Here is a 22,425-nt window from a genome sequence, read left to right as displayed (position 1 = left end):
AACTAATTTCTGATTATTCTCAAATTAATAACAGATTTCTACTAATATATAGCTAAAAAATTATGAAATATATCACATTTTTAAGTAGTATGATATAGTTTAAAAATTTGAGATTTTTTTTTTCAGAAATTTGAATTTTTCTAAAAAAATATATTTGAGATTTTTTTTTTAAATTATACTGGTTGGAATAAAATCACAAATGTAACCATTTAAAAATTATAATAGATTATTTCACTCTAAAAAATAACTAAAGAGTCATGATATTCAAGATAAAAATGTGTACAAGTTTACATATGTCCAAAGATTATATGTGTACATGTGTACATTTTCATGTGTACATTTTCACATGCGTACACTCTATATCATTAGAACAATGTATCATAAAATAAACCTGAAGACTTTTAGTTTTCTTTTTTGTTTCCTACATATGAAGCCAATGTAAAAAAAACTTAAAGATGTAGAGATCCATGGCAGGTTACAACATGGTCGGCGTCTTCGAGTCTTTCCTCCACCTGCAATAGCACCACCGCCGACTGCTGTCACGTCTCTATCTTCCTCATCAGCAGAGAGAAAACCACAACCAAGCTTCCTCCTCCGCATCGTCGCCATGACCTCCTACTCTTCGTCGCAACATGCTCACATCGTTGCCATGACCTCCTAGTCTTCGTCGCAACATGCTTGATAGACACTTAATAATATTCTTCAGAATATTCTTTAGTCTGTTATAAAGTTGTTACGATGTAAAGGGAAGATCCCTGAAATGTAGTCCTCGAATGTACTATATATTTACGTGTGAATACAACATAAACCTTCAAGGGAAATCATAGACTTTCATGGTATCAGAGGGTTATCGATACCTCTAACCTATATCTCTTCCGCAACTCTTTCATTTCTTTATTTCCTCTCTTCTTCTCTTAATCTCCTCAAATGGCAGCCCCTCCTGCAAATCTCGATCGCGCCTATGGCGTTACAAACATCAAGCACCACATTCCTCTTGTGCTAGATCTGAATGACCACAACTATGATGCGTGGCGTGAGCTATTCTACCTCCACTGTCAAAGCTTTGATGCTTCTGGACACCTGGACGGTACGCTTCAACCAACTGATGATAACGATACAGCATGGCAGAAGAAGGATGGCCTAATAAAACTATGGTTATACGGCACCCTCTCGAAAGATCTCTTCCGCAGCACGTTCAAATCTGGAGGCACGGCTCGTGAAATTTGGATCCGTATCGAAAACTTCTTTCGAAACAACAAGGAAGCGTGCGCCATACAACTCGATCACGACCTACGCTCCAAAGAACTCGGAGATCTGACGATCCACGCCTATTGTCAGGAGATCAAATCAGTCGCCGACTTACTCTCCAACGTCGACGCTCCCGTGACTGACAGAACACTCGTCACGTACATGCTAAATGGCCTCTCTCCAAAGTACGACAACATAATCAATGTGATCATTCACAGACAACCGTTTCCGTCATTTGATGACGCTAGAAACATGCTGATGCTAGAAGAAGATCGACTTAAACGAAGCAACAAACAATCTCTCCACCATAAGGATACGTCTTCATCAGACAAGGTCCTCACTGCTTCCGTCTCCAACAACGATCACAAAAGCTCACCATCGCAACACCAACATCAACAAAATCAACGCACAAATCAACACAGGGGAAGAGGTAGAAACAACAGAGGTCGTGGACGTGGCTACTACAATCACCAACGTCCTCACACTCAACAGTGGAATGCTCCGTTCTGGACCAATGGCTATCAAATGTGGCCACAGCAGCCGCAATACACACCATGGATGCAAGGAGCTCAACAAAACCAACTGCAACAAGGTCTCCTTGGACCACGACCGGTTCTACCATCACCAGCTACTCAACAACAAGCTCACAACATCAGTGGTCAGAAGTACGAACCCACAATGGATTTTGCAACCGCCTTCAACACAATGACTCTAGTCGATCCCAGTGACTCACAGTGGTACATGGATTCAGGCGCAACGGCTCATCTGTCAAACTCGTCAGGTAATCTTAAGTCCACTTTTGACATTAGCACCGGAAAGACCGTAACAGTTGCCAATGGATCGAACTTACCAATTCAAAAAGCTGGTTTTGTTTCTTTTCCAACTACATCTCGTCCTCTATCCCTCAATAATGTCCTCGTTACTCCTTCCATCATTAAAAACCTTGTCTCTGTCCGCAAGTTTACTCGTGATAATGCTTGTTCGATTGAATTTGATCCATTTGGTTTCTCTGTGAAGGATCTAATGAGCAAGACGACAATTCTCCGCAGTGACAGTACCGGTGATCTCTATCCGGTTTTCCCTTCTCCAAATAAAAGCTTCAATAATCATTCTGCCCTCTCGGCAACAACCTCAAATATTTGGCATTGCCGCTTAGCTCATCCAAGCAATCAACTTCTAAACTCTCTTTTATTTTCTTCTGCTTTACCTTGTAATAAAAGAGACAAATTTGGTCTCTGCAATGCTTGTCAGCTAGGAAAGCAAATAAAACAACCTTTTTCTCCTTCTATATCAACTGTCACTGCCCCTTTTGAGATAATACATTCAGACTTATGGACATCACCTGTCCAAAGTCTAAGCGGGATCAAATATTATATCCTGTTTCTCGATGAATACTCACATTTTTTATGGGTGTATCCTCTCAGATCAAAAGCGGATGTCTTTGCCAAATTCCAGCACTTTGTCGCCTACATAAAAACTCAATTCTCAAGCTCCATCAAATCTCTTCAGTGCGACAATGGCAGCGAATTCAATAACAACAACTTCCACTCTTACTTCGCTGCTAATGGAATAAATATCCGGTTCTCATGCCCCTATACCTCCCAACAAAACGGAAAGTCAGAGAGAATGATTCGAACCATCAACAATGGCACAAGTCCAGGCTCGTTGCAAATGGCATATCGCAAGAAGAAGGGATAGACTTCACCGAGACATTCAGTCCAGTTGTGAAGCCAGCTACCATACGCACGGTTCTACACTTGGCGCTAGCTCAATCGTGGCCCATCAACCAGCTAGACGTCCAGAATGCGTTTCTTCATGGCACCTTAGAAGAGACAGTTTATATGTTTCAACCCCCGGGCTTCGTGGATCCGACGAAACCAAAACATGTCTGCAAGCTCAAACGCTCCATTTACGGCTTAAAACAGGCACCACGTGCGTGGAACGCAAGGTTTGTCTCTTTCATCACCAGCCATGGTTTCATTCAATCAAAAAGCGACGCTAGCCTCTTTATCTACAACAAGGAAAAAAACAGGGCTTACCTTCTCCTATACGTAGACGATATCATCATCACAGCAAACACCAATGCCCTCCGTGATGGTATCATCGCAAAGCTCAAAAACGAGTTCCCAATGACCGATGAGGGGCAAATCAACTCGTTTCTCGGTATCTCTGCCATCTTCAACGACAAGGGCCTCTTCCTCAACCAAACTTCATATGCCAAAGAGATAATTGAACGCGCAGGTATGAAAGACTGCAAGCCATGTAAAACTCCTGTTGACGTGCAATCGAAGCTATCAGACAAAGAAGGCGCACCTTTGTCAAATCCAACAGAGTACAGAAGCTTAGCTGGCGCTCTTCAATACCTAACATTCACGCGACCGGACATCTCCTATGCAGTACAACAAATATGCCTCTTCATGCATGAACCCAGGGAGCCACACATGAAAGCCCTGAGACGCATACTTCGATATGTTCAAGGTTCGAATCATCACGGCCTTCAACTCTTGAAGAAGCAGAAAATGGCGTTGATAGCTTACTCAGATGCGGACTGGGCTGGCTGTCCCTCCACACGACGGTCAACTTCTGGATACTGCGTCTTCTTGGGCGATAACCTTATATCTTGGTCAGCTAAACGCCAATCAACAGTGTCCCGTTCTAGCGCCGAAGCAGAATATAAGGGAGTTGCCAATGCAGTAGCTGAAATTTGTTCCCTCAGAAACCTCCTACTTGAAATGGACTGCCCGTTAACAACGGCTTCTATTGTCTATTGTGACAACATAAGTGTTGTCTACCTATCTTCTAATCCAGTCCAACACCAACGGACAAAACACATAGAGATAGATATTCATTTCGTGCGTGAGAAGGTTCAAATGGGTCAAGTACGCGTTCTTCATGTTCCATCCTCGCTCCAATATGCAGATATATTCACGAAGGGACTTCCATCGACCTTGTTCTACAACTTCCGTTCCAGTTTGGGCGTCTCAACACCCGACGATCAAACTGCGGGAGGATGATAGACACTTAATAATATTCTTCAGAATATTCTTTAGTCTGTTATAAAGTTGTTACGATGTAAAGGGAAGATCCCTGAAATGTAGTCTTCGAATGTACTATATATTTACGTGTGAATACAACATAAACCTTCAAGGGAAATCATAGACTTTCAATGCTCACATCGATGCAATCCTACTCTCCTTGGTGGTCATGCAATGATTAATATGAACATTCTGATAAATTTGTTATGTACATATCCGTTCAAATATTATCGCTGTGTACACATATTATGATTAATTGTATTGTCCACTTGTACAACTATTTCACAAATAGTTACTTGTACACTGATTCATTTGTACATTGTACAAGTTTTGATATCTGACTTGAGTTCATTTGTAGATGTACACCTGTTCATTTGAGTATTTTTTGGTTCATTTATATCGTTTTAGGTTTCATTTAAGTGTATATATAGCATTCGTTTGTTTATTGCATATTACACGGGATAAAAATGCAAGCATGTGATCAATTATATTGAAGTTAATATTAAAATTTCGGGTTAATTTCGGGTTAAATAGCACATGAGTCAGAGGTTCGACGAGCATGAAAGCATGTTTTTAATCAATTTTATTAAGTAAAGGTATAATGGTAATTTCGTGTTCTTCTTATTCTTCTTCTCCTCTGACCTAATTTTTCCTCCTGCGTAGCCACCATTTTTACTGCTTACGAATTTCATTGATTTCTCACACAATCAACTTATTTCTGTACAAAATTAATCAGGTTTCTTTATAGAACTCTAAATCATGATACAAATACACGTTTTTGACCTCCAAAAGAACAAATCTGAGATTTTTTCTTCTTCTTTTCCTTATTTTTTTCCTTTCGATGGGGGTAAAATCCCCACAATTCATCACCATTAATCGTGTAATTGTCATTGGAGCCGCGTTTTAGAACAGATGAATAGGTACTGAGTAATGGAAAAAGAAAGAGAGAGAGATATCCAACGGGCTTGACAGGTTCGGTGTTGATAGATTGGAGGAGATGCACATCGATGGATTGGATGGTTAGGTGCTCTTTTTTTTTGTTTGGATGGTTAGGTGCTTTTTTTAAAAAGACGGATGTAAGTTTAGTTACGTGATTTTTATGAAAGATTTAGGTAGAATAGTTAGGAAACAAAGAGAAGTTAAAAAAAAGTGTCTGAGTAGTGGAAAGTGACTTATATTGTAATAAAGAAGATGAAATGTGACCCATAGTGTTAATGTTTTCTTGTCCTAATTCATTAATCCAATAGCATGCACGTTGGTCTTTTAAATAATAAACTAAATCAAATTTATATTTTATCATTTTATACTAAATTATAGACTTTCTGTAAGTATGTATTGGACTTTAATAAAATTCATTTTCTTAAAAAACAAAAAATCCAAATCGAAATTCTTATTAATTCCTATAACCTACATCTTATGGAACACAAAAAAATATACACATATAAGAGCTACCACAAAAAAAGATTATGGAAAATACATAACTAAATAGAAGGATCACATTGGTGGATGAAATCGTCGATGTGGCACAACATCTCAAGAGTCATCGTGTGGGCAAGCTGAGACTTTCCAAGAATCTGAAACGCATGACCAACGCCTTCGTACACCACGCGCTTGATCATTTCCTCATTACCATCGCACATCTCTATCTCTCTGTCCATCAGCACATCCATCTCCGCCACGCATACCAGCGTCCTCGTCTTCATCTTCACCGGTTTACAATACGGATGCTCTCTGTTTGCGTCACGTGGCAAAGCCAGCCTCCACCACGCGTCTGAGGCAGCAAGTGTCAGCACTGAGCTCTTCATATTATTTTCCACGCGCCTCTCACTCTCCGTACGCGCCTCTCCGCCGAAGAAAGGCTGGATCAAGATGGTTCCTTCTATCTTCAGTGGCTGTATAAGAGCGTCGACGGTTTGTAATCTCGCAGCGACATGGTGGGCGATGTTGCCTCCGGCGCTGTCTCCGGCCAAGAATATCTTGCCAAAGTCGCATAGCTTGGACCACAAGTTATCGTTGCTTGCTTTCTTGAGCCAAAGAATGGCATTAACTCCATCTTCGTAAGCTGCGGGAAGAGGATTCTCAGGGGCTAAACGGTAATTTACAGACATTATTATGCACCGTGAGCTAGCGGACAATCTGGCCAAGAACTCGTGGTAACACGACCAAGAAGCCGAGCCGACGCAGAAACCTCCACCGTGGAAATAGACAAGCAAAGGGAGCTTAGAGCTAGACACCGACAAAGACTTGGTTACCGTCGGGACATAGAGACGTGCCCATACGTTAGTCAACTCGTCGATGTTAACATCAGAGCAAGCCACACCGAGGTCAAGGGGTAGTGACGGACCCACACATGGCACGAGTTGAAATCGTTCCACGTGACCGTCTTTGTAAACTCTTATTAGGCCATCCACTTCGTCTATGACCGGTCCATGAATGTTGGTGTTAGTAGGGTTAATGGTCGTCACATGGGTCACTGTGGTTGCTCCCATTGTTTCTGATCTCAAGTATGATTTTGTGCAGTTTCGTGACAAAAATAAAGCTTTTAATAGATTGTTTTTAAAAGCTTTGTTTTTTTTCGGACAAAAGCTTTTAATAGATTGTTTATAGAAAAGAAAGAGAGAGCTTTTAATAGAGTTTGGAGATTTGATATGTTTGGAGTTTTCTTATATAGAAGGGGGATGTAATATGTATAATGGAGGGTGATTGAGACGGGTAAGGTTGAAATTAGTCCCAACTTTACTTTATTCATCAGAATACTATCAATAATTGAAACTAAATTAAATTTTGTGGGCTACTACTTCTACTACTCTCTTTGTTATTTACTTCTACTACTCTCTTTGTTATTTAATATGGTAGCTAAAAAATGTGATTCTCTTTGTACATATACCGAAGTTAATGTCAAGGACCGGTGGTACCTAGGCCTAGGATTTATATCCGATATCCGTTATCCGATTTGAGATTTGCTCCGATCCGATCCAAAAAAATGGATATCCGGGGGGGGGGGGGGGGGGGGGGGGGGGTGTCCGAATCCGGATCCGGATCTTGATTTTACGGATTCGGCGGATCCGGATACGGATCCAGATAATGAAATTTTAGGCCCGGATATTCGGATTCGGATCCGAACTTACTATTTATTTAAAATATTTAAAATTTAATTATATTTATATATGTATACTATATGTAATTTCTATATAAAATAATGAATTTTTTTAATTTGATTCAATTTCAATAATTTTTCATTTAAAAAAATTAATAGGCTAAATAAATTAAATAAATCATTTTAATTAGCTAGTTTTTAATTTAATTTTTTTTAATTAAAAAAAAAAGAATACGAATCTGGATATCTGCGGGTATTCAGATTTTAGTCCGGATATCCTAACTCCGGATATCCGGAGAGTCCGAATCCGGATCTGTATAGCAATTTTACGGATCCGGCGAAACCAGATCTAGATCCGGATATCTCAAAATACCCCAGATATCCGATCCGTCCCAGGGCTAATGGTACCGCGTGATTTTCTTGATATAATAATTTGATGGTCAACAACAAAAATTGATAATCTGAGGATTAGAGGTATAGTTTAATCTTCCTTTAGAATTAGTCGCACCAATGACCTATGCAAAAATAAAATTTCTGTTATTCTTATTTTAGTAGAATTGATGCATGAAGTAGTTCTGTAAATATTATTTATGGTCACTGCTGAGTTTTGATAAAAAAAAAAAAACGTCACTGCTGAGATAAGTGAAACGTGTGTGAATAGACTTAAAATGGCTGTTCTTATCCAATGGATGTGGGAGGGAAATATTCAACGTGACTATTTCTTTGTAAGCTAGTCGATGGACTATGGTGATAAAATATTATTCTCTTAATATTTTCCATTCAAACATTTTTGATATGATCTTTATATGATAAGAATTTGAAAGATGAAAGTGTGGCACGTGGACATCAAATATTGTGGTGGTGGGCGATAGATAGTCTTACATTTTTCAACGGCATAGAGTCGGACGACGTATGGGATTGGTTGAATAGTTTTGTCAAAATGCACTTACCAAAAAGATACCGCCCACATTTGTCTTCATTGTTCATGCACCTATCTTTTTATTAATTTTATTATGTACAGTACGTACGTAAGTCGTAAGGGAACATCTTTAGTTAAGATGTTGGGTCTATCACTAATTTGTTAAAATTATTACGAAAAAGGTTGATTGAAGTATGGGTGGTGAAAGTTGATAGGTGATGTTTAAAATGTGTTGGCCAATCAAAGAGTGGGCAAGTAGGAGGGAGCTTAAGTGGGATATAAAATGTATATAATAAGAGGTTGAAAGTGTTGATAAAAGTGGGACAAAACCCATTTTCATGTTTGGTTTCGTGGCACGTATAAAGATGGTCTCACAACACATTATAGACTTTATTTCTGGTCTGCTGATGCTCTCTCTGTTTACTTACACCCACACTACACAATGTATCTCACCGAAGATGTAAACCATTTTTTTAACATACTGGAATACTTAGTTGATAATGAAACTTAAATTATCATTCTATATAGTAGCAATCGAATTCTTTTAATGACGTTTCTTTTGAAGAGTTTTCACCGAGACTACCGGTGTTATTAATTTATTTCCTTATCAGACTTCCATATTAATTCATCAGTTTATTTTAAATGTGTTTTAAATTTGTGCACCAAGATTAAATTTTTTTAAAATTTATATATATTTCCAAAACTATCATTAACTATACACTTAATCATATTTAAACCAATATAAAAATAAATTAAAAAATATAACGAGTCATATAATAGATAGATTAATAAATTTTACATTACAATTCTAAAACGACATTTATTTTTGTAACAAAAATTTTATTCTCCAACGACATCTAATATGAAATAGAAAGAATACCAATTTAAAAATATTCTTATATAAGTAAATAGGGATATTTAATTTTCAGTAATGCTATTTTCCAAAAACAGTAATTGAGATTCCAAGTTCTTGACGTTCATTTGATTGAAAATGAATATCTAATCTAACCACTACTAATTTGAGTTGAAGTTAGTTTTGAGGACAATATTAGAATGATTTTATTATTATTAAAATAATGAGTAAAAAGGAGAAAATAAAATGATTTTTTAAATGAAAATTTGAAAAAGAACTTGAGAAATTATTGAAATACGTACGTAAACAGTATCATTTGGATCATACATTTTTAGTTTTAGTTTAATTATACAACTAGAGTCAATATTTATATATAATTATATTTTTAAATTAAAATTTTATGGTTTGATAATATTTTATATTTCAATGCGCAATCAAATTGTATTTTTTTCGTTTGGTTCCGATGTAGTTGTGGGTTTGAAATTGGTTTGAGTTTTATTATTTTAATTTGGTCCAAGTTCAATTTGAGCACATGGGTCTAAATAAGGATAAGAAATTTTTGATTTTGATTCTAATTTAGATAGCTATATTTTTGGTTAAATTTTCTCGTTTTTATTTTTTGTTATTACATGTCTTTATATTTTAAATATGTTTAGTAAATCTGTATATCTCAGATTACCAAATCAAAAACATATATGCTAATTTCGTACTTCTATGTGATCAAAGTAAATTGTATATTTAATAGTTACGATTAGAACATACTAATATAATTTTGAAATAGTATATTTTTTAAAATTAAAATATAAGACATATATTTTATAAAAATTATCAATATGTTACCGTTATATTCTTAAAATCATAACACACTGTAATACTCTATTAGAATAAATCCTAAATCGTTTTTGATTAAAAATCAAACTCTCTCTCTCTATATATATATATATATATATATATTACTTTTAGCTGTACAATATTTCAGTACTTCATATCTAATATATTTTAGGGTTTTAAATTTTCCGTGTTTATGATATTTATTTACTTTGTTTGTCAGTATTTTCATTTTATATAAATTTATATTGAATAAAGTAATATTTATGTAAACATTTATTAAAATGATTAATTTTAGTGCAGTTTTTTGTTTAATATCTAGATAGAAAAAGTCCCTAATAATATAATAATAATCATGCATTTTTTTAAATGTAAATGTGAAAACAAATAATGATAATTTAATATACTATAAATTAGATAACTGCTTGCGATTAAACCACCCAAGCAAAACCAACATCATACCATGATGACAATTTACAAACCAACATCATCTATGCGTACAAACTACAGAGACGGACAAAGTTCAAAGTGAAATGAGATGTGTAACTATAGCCTTAGAGAATTAGAGTTGGAGCATGTTCTTGATCTCCAATTTTATTTCCCTTTTTATATATTGTGACGAAACCAACAGAATCTACATTAATTAAATCGAACCAAAGTTGAAATTAAAATGGCTACCCAAACTAAAAACCAAACCGGTCGTAAATATACGTCTTGTTCAAACAAACATGGAAGTATTGATTCTCTCCTCCAACCTAGAAGATTTTTTCAAATACATACTAAACACACACAAAATCCCATAAATAATCGTCTCTAATAAGAAAATTATAAAGATTACACATAAGACCAAAAATTATCACACCAAACGATTGATAATTTGTGACATTGTTGATTTTGTATCCATGAGATCATAAGCAGAGACTCCACTTTTGGCTTGGTTTCTTTCTACGATTTTCCATTCTCTAATCTTTGCCAAATTCTTCTCCACCTATATCATACGTGCTTCTAGAGTCAATGCTAGCTCCTCTATTGCAATATATATTTGCTTCAAACTTTCATCATCATCATCATCTTCCTTCTCATTGGATCTCTGGTTTTCTCCACCTTGATGAACAAAACACTATGTTTCCTTGTTTCCATCAGCGACTGTAGTCTTCTTTTTCTCAGCCTTGATTCCATTTACATCAAGCTCATAATCACAGTTTTGTCTTGTCTGAGAATGGTGATACAACAGTGTCAACTACTCCATTAGCAGCGAAAGGAGGATCTGAGAGTAGTTTTCAGTAGCTTGGCTCAGAACCGTGGTCTTTATGATCTTCTTCTTCCTCTTCTTCTTCTTCTTCTTCTTCTTCTTCTTTAGGAGTAACACAAACCTAAGCATTTTGTCATCAGTGCAAGGATCCAAGTTTGTCTGATAATGTCAATCTTCTTAGTCTTGCTTGTGGCCCCAACACCAAACGTGCCCAATTTAAGTCGTTGTGTCTTGAAACCAAGTTTTGAACTTCTGAAATTATTTTATGCAAGGAACCAAGTAAGAGTTCCATATGATATGGATTCTAAAAATAGTTCATGAGAGAGATTCCCACCAAGTGTAAGAAAGATGCATGGGATCATGGAGTCCCTGAACTCAAAGTTTACAGTTAATTATTAACTTATACAAACAACTCAGCTGCAATTGCAAATACATTCACCAAAGATCTGAGCAGATAATTAGTAAGAATCCGCTAAAAATATGATATACTTTAAATTATCTGAAGCATGTAACACAGTTCAATCATTCACACACATGAAAATGCATACTTTAAAGCACAATGAAAAAATCTTTAAAACTAAGTATCTTCTCTTTGTCTGATGAACGAATTGAACTACTAAATTCGACAATTCTTGAAGGACTATGACACAAGACATCAAAGAACATGATTATTTGATAAAGAACTTATGAAAACACAGAAGAGTATTGATGAAATTACATATGTAGTCTTTGTACTCTGGAACAACATAAGAGTCTGAAAGTAGAAAGAGGTCAACATAAAGTCGTAATAGTCTAAATTAATTTGACGCAAACAAATGGATAAACAATCAATCTCACCCAACAAAAAGGAGCACCGATAAGAACTCGGATCATCACTTTTTAAAAATTCGATTAATGTGCCATAAAGATTTGCATCAAATATGTCCACAAAAGAATCAACGAAAACTAAGAGATTTGGGGTAGCTCCTCGATCATAGACAAGAAATGCAAATACCTTTAAGGAAAAGGAGATGACACCTGAAGAATTAAACGCGAAGAAGAAGATTTTTTTAGGGTTTATGTAAAAGTTATGAAATAAAGCTTTACTTTTATAATGGTATATTTCGTGGTTAGTTTGATTTAAATATATTTGTCATCATAAAAGATTGTATAAGAATTATATCTTTATATTTAGTCACAACCTTTTGAATAAGTCCAAAATTAAAAGATGCCACGGTAAATTTCAAATAGAAATCTGTTTTAACAGATTAGATTCAACTATATTACATTATTAAACAAACCCTAGCTTTTATTCTAGATTACATCATCTTATTGGAATAATTATTAAGATCTTTATTTGATCTGTATAAGCGTCAATGTGTTTGCGTGATCAAATGAGACAGAGATCTCAGTGATCTAAAATGTATTGCTCTCTTGATTGTGGTTTCCACAGGTTGCACCACTACCAAAGAGCTGGGAATTGTTATGTGTTCTCTAGGACAAAACCCAACAGAGGCCGAGCTACAAGACGTGTGATCAACGAGTCGACGCAGATGGAAACGGCACCATCGACTTAATGTCACAATGGGGTAACATGTTTTGTTCTGTATCTGCAACTTCTTTCTATGTTTCTTCCACATCACTTCATTGAAAAAAAAAAACTTCCTAATGTATAGGGACATGGCGAAAGAAAATAACAAGCTGCACGATGAATTTGCATCTACTTTCGCCACACCGAATGCTAACTTTGTCACTAGGACTAATGAACTTCACTCAGCTGTCAATGGTAACCACGCTAAAACCCCTATCCCTTTCTTACGAAAAAACTGAGAAAAAGCGTACTAATCCCTGGTTTTACAGACTCGCTGATGCAAGACCGTGAGAACAAAGAAGCAACGGATGCTATAGTGACAACTTCAATGAAGCAGGTCACGTTATTGCAAGAGAAGCATGGACAAGCTGTATCAAACATTAGAGACAAAGCAGAACAGTCTCTCATAAAAGACTATCAGGTACAGAACACTAAAAATTGTAGAGTGTCATATCTATGACTAGATATATAACAGTTAAATTCTGTAATACATTGGCCAGGTTGATCAGCGCATGAACGAGACGCCAGAGAAACTAGCTATAATCGTGCCAAGCTTGGCGTCAATTGAGGAGATGAGGACTTTGTCTCCGAAGAATATTCTCAGTGAAGATGCCTCAAGCATGGAGAAAAGATCAGCTATACAGGGACAAGACGAAGCTAACAACAGAGCTCCATTCTTGAAAGTAAACATATGATTGATTTGATAAAAGAGGTGCCCGCTCTGGCAGTTGAGTTCATCAACTGGATGAGTCTAGCAGAGTATGAGTGTGTAAAGGTGATATGATTGTAGTACGCAAGCTTATTTTGTTCTGGATTAGTTTGTTGCCTATGGACCGGTTCAATTTGGTTAATCTTCTCATACTTACATGAGAAGAAGCTTATATTAAATTTATGAAACTTTTTAGATCAGATCCCTTATTATGAGCGTCAATTGCCTCCTCTGGTGCAACCTTAATAAGGTGTATTTAAATAATTATTCTTGGTTTTAATTGGCTACGCCCGGGATTTTCCTATAATTTATATATATAATTATATATCTATAACTATATTTTAATATAGTGTATATTGACATATGTTACAAATTATAAATTTAATTCATATATATTTTAAAATTTTCAGTATGTAAAATTTGTGATATTTTTGTTACTACAAATACTATAACATGATAAGTGAAATGAATAAAAATAATTGAATTTTTTTTATATATAACTGAGTCTTTGTTATGATCTGAATATTATTTTATCTTGGTTATATATAAATAACTTATAAATGTAACCAACCTAAAGCTTATTTTGGGTTTAAAACCATTAAATTCATAACTTTCAAGAGAATTAAAAAATTTATTTTGATACATATATAATCAATTTTGTTCCACCTCGAGTTAAAGCTATTTTTGATTTATTTGCACCATTTTTATTTTTTCTCTATATATATAATCAATTTTGAACAATGACCTAATCGTATTATGAACATACGTTATTTTCTCACAATTGGCTGTTGAGCAAAATAATTATTGACAAAGTATAACAAATTATATTTTGTGCTTAAAATCTATATAGCTGTCTTTGAATTACACATGATAATAATGCATGATATGTAACCAAGGATTTTTATAAGAAAAATAACAATATAAACAACTCGTTGCTTTCTTGTTTTGAGTGTCCTTATCCTTATATTTTTATTCTCAATCCTTGGATAATCTTCTTTACTAAATATGATATCAACTTCTACAACCTTCTTGTTTTTTTTTATTAGTTTTTCTACAACCATTTGGTAATTTGAACACAACCTAGAAATATAAGAACCATATTTTCTACATGAAAATTTGTACCTTTTGCAAAACATTTTTCTAAAACCACCTAAAGCTAGAAACATTGTACTATGTCGTTTGTACCGACAGAACTTAGCAAGTAATTCTCAAATAAACATATATTTTTAGGTATACGAAAGAGAGGATCGATTGTAATCTTACATAATAATCATTTAAAAATGTTGACAAAAAAAAATCATTTGAGAATAGTATCTCTTTCATTTGAAAGTATAATTTAATTTCATTACAAAAGAGAGCGGTTTCTCCACTAAGCACATATAGGTGTAATATAGTGTATTGCTGCTATATTTGATGAAACGTACTGTAAAGTCATATATTTTACGATTGCCTTCTGATAGCATTGAGTTATCTAACTTATCTTCATAAGGACACACTTCATAAACTTCATAGTAATACACATCTGAGTTGCTTATAAAGAAATTCATATGAGAGAGAGACCATACAACCTTAAATTCTTAATAATAATTAATACCTCATTTTTCACCACGAATAACAACGCAACCTCTCAGTGTATCGAACAAAAAGAAGAGTGAGTATTGCTTGCGAACAAATACCAATGTCGATGTATATAAAACCAGAGCCACGTCAACTCTGATTCCTTTAACCGGAAACCACAGAAACAGCTCTTGTACGCCGATATTCTCGACAAATCACTGATGTGAGCATAACTTATCCTCCCCGTAACCTTCGTGTCGTAACGTAGCTCTGTCTCGTACTTGGCATCTCAACACTGATTCAAATAAACAGACTATGTCTTGATTGCAAGACTCTCTAACTTTTTATATTCTTATTAACTTGGTTTTCTTACATAATGAGATAAGTAAAAACAAATAGATTCAGCATAGACTGACCTGTAAAATACGTAATCAGGGGCTTCGTGTCTTTACTGCGTTTTGAACCCAACAACTGAACCATAATAAACTATAGTTGACTACTTAATTATCTTACTTACTGGTTATCATAACAAAAATATTTAATAAGACACTTACCGATAGTAGACCTTGTCTCCTTTGTGAGTCTGAACATCACATACCGAGGCTTGATTCCTTGAATTGTAAAAAATGAATAATTCAATACTGATTCATCTTTCAATCACGCAGATTAAGAGATCAAATTCACCATGGAAGTTGGTACCAGTTGCTTCCCAAATTTAACGGCGCAAAAGAACTTTTTCAGCATAGCTTGTCACCAATCTGCAATTATATCACATCAGCTGATTTCTTCGCATAAACTTATATGAGAAACAACAACATAAAGAAAAGGAGATCAGATCGACTAATTGCAAAGGTACAGGATTGTGGAAAACAGAGAATACCAATGAGATCAAATCAGATCGCCTATACCTGATGTTAGAACAGCAAGCAGAACCAAAACTCCACAAATTTCATGGCGAATGCATGGGCTAATCATCTCGTCGTTCTTTCATTGATTATACGGTACATCTGCGGTAAGTTTTGGATCAACAAATGTGAAAAGAAAGGATTCACCAAACGGACTTAAAATATCTCATTCAAAAGAGGCTCAATGAAGATCTATATAAGAATCTGAACGCCAAAAATAATTGAAAGCTAATATGATCATGGGATTTTAAGAATGGGATACTGGAAATTTTTTTTTAATTTTTTTATCACAGACTGTTAAGATGGTGTTCAAGGGGAGAAGACTTACCCTTTTATAGGTAAAGAAACACCGCCTAGAAGATGGATGATTATCATTGAATGAGATCTATGTCTTGCTTGATTTGCGTTGATGGAGTTAAGAAGTTTCTTTAATTCAATGAATCAAGACACTCGTAACGTCTCAGAGGTAAGGACCAAAGACGAAACGGCGCAGTAAAAGCTTGAGACAGTGATTCTTCCCAACGATTCGTATATCTCGGCATGCTAATTCTCCATTGTTGGTCTGGAGATGGAAGAAGAGGACTAACCCTAATTTCGCTCTCGTCTCTGGCGGAGAAGGCTGGAGCTTTCTTTCGGGCTGGAACATTTACAAAACATAATAGCAGAAGATTAGCCCATTACTGAGAAAGCCCACTAAAAACCAAATGACGAACAAAATTCGTGAAAGATTGGACACGTGTCAAACCAAGAAATCTCTACTTAATGACGTGTCTCTCTCACAGGAGAGAAAACACTTCTTTATATAATAAGAAGATTTCTTGGTCAAGCGCTTTCCGATCTTATTCGCAGGCCATAACTAACGAAAAAAAGCCCATCTGGGCCGAAAGAAATTAAAAAGAAGCCCGTACGTAACTAAATGAAACGCATCGTTTCGTTTAAGGCGGACAGATGTCACTTCCAGAGAGCATGAATTAGTGACGTGTCATCCTCGCTGGCATGCCCGGGAGTGATTGAAATTCTCTTTTATATATAAAGATTATTATTATATTAGTGATGCCTTTTGAGTCTTTGGTTACACGTAATAGATGTCCTACAATATGCAATTTAGAAAATAGAAAAGAAAAATTCCCATATTGGCTCCTTTTGTCTTTTAAAGAGATTCCTTAGACATGTAAAAGAGAGATTCCTTAGAAACGAAAATGAGGACGCTACACTACTTTTGATGACACGCACATGCAGAGAATGTAAATTAATCCGCTGGGGTATTTTATTCAACACATCATATGAGTGTCAATTATGGAAGAGTACAGATTAATTCACACATCGACACAACTAAATAAATTAAATAACATATTTTATAAAGATGTATGTGACTAATCGTTAATACAGATAAATCAATCTAATTGTCGTACTATAAAAACACTACAATTAATTCAACCTAGCCATTGGAGCTTGTAACGATGGAGGAACCACAGAGGCAGATGCAGCCACTCGTGCCTGTAGTTCCATGTTTCCATGCCCACCCAATGGGCAAGGAGCGTTTGTGTTGAAGTTGCCTATACTCTTGACAAAATCACGGCTCGCAGCAAAAATGGACGCAACAATCACAACTTCTCCTTGAGATTGTATTGGGCTCTGGATATTGTTCGGTAAAAATGACTATGCATGATAAAATTTGTAGATTTGTCGATGATTTAAAAATATTAGTTCCAACATTCTCACAAAAAGAAAAGAAAAAGAACAAAATAAAACTAAAGTAGTGTTATTCAATAATGTATTTTAATAGAGTTTAAATATAAGTACAATCCACCATTATTGGATCGATATGTTATTTATAAATCTAATTTAAAATCTGATGTTATTCAATGAATGATTTAAATCAAAATTTTAAAATCTAGTGTTATTCAACTTTAAAAAATTTAAAAGCTGTTTGTATTTAAAATTGATTTTAAATAATTTGTGGTGGATTCTCATGAACAAATGATTGAAATCAAAATCCAAGATATACTGCAGAAATTATAGAATTCATTAAATAAAAACTATGTGGAGGTTATTGGTTCTGGTATTTTACTGGATTTAGAAAAAAAAATTATATTTGGAAATCTTTGATAAATGCACTGACTTTGAAATCAAATAAATGGACTCCATATAGGTTTCAGAATCAAGTAAGTAGATTATTGAAAATCAACCAAATGGATTTACAAGAGCTGTGACCAGCTTGTGAAGATGCATGCAGTCATTAACCAAAGAACACTTTTTCTATAGAAAAATATTTATTGGTAAGAGTTTAAGCAAGTTTCATACATAATTGTTAAGGAAGAGAACGGGAACGTCAATATTGAGTTAATAGTGTTTGTAGTTGTGCTAGTGGCTGATCAATTGTTAGTTGAATACTCTTGTATTCCCATTTTGTTGAGTGTGTTATTTTCTTATGGGGTTTATGTTTGTTTCTTATTATGCAGTCCTTGCGGCAGGCGCTTGTGTGCTAGAAGTGCTTTCCACTTCTAGCAAAACACACATTCGGGCGGACTTTGACAAGGATAGTCAAATACACATATAAACTGTGAAGTCCTTACTGATTGCTCTTTGAACATGTTTATTCTCCTTTCTATACTTTACTTTATTTGAGAGGTTTGAATTTTGCAATGCAGAGAGTTGTTGATTGGCTCACTTTAAATTTCAATAAAGATGAAAGCATTGGTATTTTGAAAGAAAATCAAGCACTACAGAGGTTAACAAAGGCAACAAGAAAAACTAAACTTAAAAAATTGTGTTCAGATTTGCTTGTAATGTAATTTTACGTACAACTTGTATGACAAGGTACATGTTGATATGTGCTCAGACATATGACTCCACTCCCATTGAGAGTTCACTGAGCAGGATGCAAATTACAGCTTCAAGGATTTTTGTCGAAGTGACGAGGAAGTCATGGGGAAGTAAAATAGGAAAGAACCTAGCTAATGTATTTTGATGAGGTTGTAGTTGTACGTGGTTTGGTTCATATGTCTGTTCTCGTGAACAAGAATATAATGTCTTGTTTATATAATTTGAGAATATAGAAGTTAGAGAGAAGCTGGTGGGACGCCATTGATGAGAGCACCTCTAACGAAAGGGGAAAAGAAAAACGCACCGTTTTGCTCGGGCGACTATTTTGGCGATTTAGGGATTTGCGACTCTCACTCTCGGTAGGGCTTAGCGCCGCCGTCATCTACGGTGGTTCTGATGGTCGATGAAGGCGATTCTCAAGCGGAGGTCCTGATTCTCTGGGAGCGCCTGTTTCACTTGGTTCGGGTCCTGGAGGGTCAAAAGGCTCTTGGGTCGGCGCGGTTCAGGGTACTTGTTGTCTGAAGAAGTATGATGTGGAGGTCTCTATGAAGGATGGTGTGGGTTCTGTCTGGGTTCCAGAGGAGATAACAAAGGATGTGGAGCCACTGTGGGAGGAATTTATTATTGGGAAGTTTCTGGATGATGCCCCTCACATAGCGAAGATTCACGCTATCGTAAACAAGATCTGGGTTATTAATGATAAGAAGCAAATGATAGATGTGTTTGTGGTAAACTCGACATCTATGAAGTTTAGGGTTCCAAACCAAGCGGATAGGAAAAGGATTCTTAGGAGGGGGATGTGGAACCTGGCTGGTCTTCCGGTGGTGGTGACAAAATGGTCTCCGGTGGTGGAGAAAGAGAAGGCTCTGAAGCAATCTATTCCAATGTGGGTTCACCTAAAAAATGTTCCTATCAGCATGTTCTCGTGGAAAAGTTTGAGCTTTGTCTCTAGTCCGATTGGTGTTCCGGTAAGACTTCACCCGGAAACTATGCAGAGCTTAGACTTGGAGGTTGCAAAGATATTTATGAAGGTGGACCTAACAACAGACTTACCAAAGAAGCTGACTTTCAACATCCAGGGACAAGAGGTTACGGTGGAGTAATCATACCCTTGGCTGCCCACAAAGTGCTCTAAGTGCGAGAAGTGGGGTCATTCTCCCAACGCGTGCTTAGAAAACAAAGGGGTGCAGAACAAAGATCAGAGAGAGAATCTAATGGAGAATTCAAAAGTAAGAGAGGAGGAAGTTGAGGAAGTGGTCAATGTTATGAAAGGGCAGGATGTGGTTCATGTTAAGGCTCATATACAGGGAATAGCTGAGAAGCAAAACAAGTGTTCAGAAGAGAGTTCTAAGGAGGTGCTTGCACCAGTGATGGTTGAGAATGTGGCTGATATCACAGAGGGTTTGGATCATGTCTTACGGGAGGTCGAGGAAAGGGCTTCTTTAGAGGTTACAGGGGTTGCAGAGACGCCTATCTCTTTGGGTCAAGTCAATTCTGAGGGGGAAAAGGAAAGAGAGTGGCTAGATGTCTCTCCGGGGAAAGCTTTCCGTTCTCCTTCAAGAAATAAAGAGCTAAAATTTGGTCAGCTGGCCATTCTCACTAACTCAAGATTTGCAGTTTTGGGCTCAGAAGAGGAAGGACAAATAAGAGAGGATGAGGATGAAGCTGAGGGTTTGAAGGATGATGAGTCTTCTTGTGTGGCAGGAAAGGAGACAGTTGTTGTTCCCCGTCAGAGTCTTCCTAGAGAATCTAAGATGAAACATAAGGTTTTGGATGATAAGTCTGTTCAGAGAGCTCAGGATGCATGCCTTAGCGATCTGAATAAAAATAAATCTCGCCCTCTATAATGTCTGGATTCTTCTGGAACATCAGAGGGTTTAACAAATTTTCAAAACATCTGGTGGTGAAGGATTGGGTTCGAAACTGGGGTTATCAGTTCGGTTGTCTGATCGAAACAAGGGTGAAAGAGAACAGAGCTAAGGTAATTCTTGAGAAGGTATTCCCTAGCTGGTCTTCTATCACAAACTATGATCATCATCATCTTGGCAGAATTTGGGTAATTTGGAGTCCTAAGGTGAGAGTCACACCGTGTTTTCAGAGTGCTCAGATGATAACGGTATCAGTGCTTCTGGAGGGAATGGAGGAAGAAGTTTTCTGTTCCTTTGTTTATGGCTTTAATTTGGAGAAGAATAGGAAGGAGCTATGGAGGGACATTAAGTCTCATCAAGACTCGCCTATTATTCAGAAGAAACCTTGGTTAATTTGTGGGGATTTCAACGAAATTTTGAATGGAGTGGAGCATTCGAGATTCGATGTAAATCATGATTCAGCGGGTATGAGAGATTTTCAGGAGGTTACCAATTATTGTTCTTTGGTGGATATGTCGTATCAAGGTCCGAGACACACATGGAGTAATAAGAGAGATAATGACATTATTTGTAAGAAGCTGGATCGAGCTTTGGTAAATGAAGAATGGCTGCTGGTCTTTCTGCAGGCTTATTGTGTCTTCGAGACTGGAGGGTGTTCGGATCATCAAAGGTGTAGGCTCACTATAAAAAAAGACAGTCTGAAGCCGGAGAAGCCGTTCAAGTTTGTAAATGCAGTGGCCGACATGCCGGAGTTTCTACCATTGGTCAGCGAATTCTGGTCGCAAACTGAGCCACTGTTCAACTCTACCTCTGCTCTCTTCAGGCTGGGGAAGAAACTAAAAGCTCTAAAGCCTTTGCTGCAGAATCTGAGTAAGGAAAAAATTGGAGATATCATATAGAAAACAAAGGAAGCTTATAACAAGTTATGCGAGCTTCAGACCAAGACTCTTGATGAGCCCTCACAGGCTAGCATGGTCATGGAGTCTGCTGCTCTCTCAAGATGGACGTTTTTATCAAAATTGGAGGAGAAAGTCCTTAGTCAGCGGGCTAAGATTCACTGGTTGGTGATTGGAGATGGGAATAACAAGACGTTTCACAGAGCGGCAAGAGTTCGAGAAGTAAGGAACTCAGCCAGAGAGATAAAACGCGAGGATGGTTCTATTGCTGACAACCAGGAGGATATCAAAAAAAGAAGCGGTGGATTACTTTAGCAAATTTTTGAACCATACTCCTCAAGACTATACATGAATTAGTACGGAAGCGCTAAAAGACCTGCTGGATTACGACTGTTCTGAAGCAGAAAAGAACATGCTCATGGGAGTGGTTTCGGAAGAGACGATCAGGAGAGTGTTGTTTGGTATGGCTGCAGATAAATCCACGGGCCCCGATGGGTTTTCCTCAGAGTTCTTCCGTGCTACATGAGCCATCACTGGAGGTGACTTTGTTCAAGCCGTTCAATCCTTCTTTGATAAAGGTTTTCTCCCCAAGGGGATCAACTCAACAATCCTGACTCTCATTCCCAAGAAAGATGAAGCAATCTATATGAGAGATTATCACCCTATCTCATGCCGCAACGTGATCTACAAGGTGATATCCAAGATATTGGCAAGCCGTTTGAAGAGATTGCTCCCTTCTTTCATCTCACCAAACCAATCAGCGTTTGTTACGGATCAGCTTCTCATGGAAAATGTTCTACTAGCGTCGGAGCTTGTGAAGAGTTACCATAAACTTTCAATCTCAGCGAGATGTGCTCTAAAG

At 36.6% G+C, this 22,425-nt stretch overlaps 2 protein-coding genes across 2 annotated transcripts; one reads left to right on the top strand and one right to left on the bottom strand.

The window, feature by feature from the left end:
• Positions 1-5,656: 5,656 nt before the first annotated feature.
• LOC106440169 (probable carboxylesterase 6) lies at positions 5,657-7,057 on the bottom strand. Its single transcript, XM_048748190.1, has one exon. The coding sequence runs from the start codon at positions 6,770-6,772 to the stop codon at positions 5,765-5,767; it is 1,008 nt and encodes a 335-aa protein (XP_048604147.1). The 5' UTR covers positions 6,773-7,057; the 3' UTR covers positions 5,657-5,764.
• Positions 7,058-9,190: 2,133 nt separating this feature from the next.
• On the top strand, positions 9,191-13,659 carry LOC125581933 (kinesin-like protein KIN-5B). Its single transcript, XM_048748175.1, has 4 exons — positions 9,191-12,800; positions 12,888-12,997; positions 13,072-13,223; positions 13,303-13,659. The coding sequence occupies exons 1-4, from the start codon at positions 12,796-12,798 to the stop codon at positions 13,495-13,497; spliced, it is 462 nt and encodes a 153-aa protein (XP_048604132.1). The 5' UTR covers positions 9,191-12,795; the 3' UTR covers positions 13,498-13,659.
• Positions 13,660-22,425: the final 8,766 nt, after the last annotated feature.

The sequence above is a fragment of the Brassica napus genome, chromosome C2 (assembly GCF_020379485.1).
Source record: "Brassica napus cultivar Da-Ae chromosome C2, Da-Ae, whole genome shotgun sequence".
NCBI classification, from domain to species: Eukaryota; Viridiplantae; Streptophyta; class Magnoliopsida; order Brassicales; family Brassicaceae; genus Brassica; species Brassica napus.
Note: the sequence above shows the minus strand (reverse complement) of the source record. Positions and strands in the feature narration are given on the sequence as shown.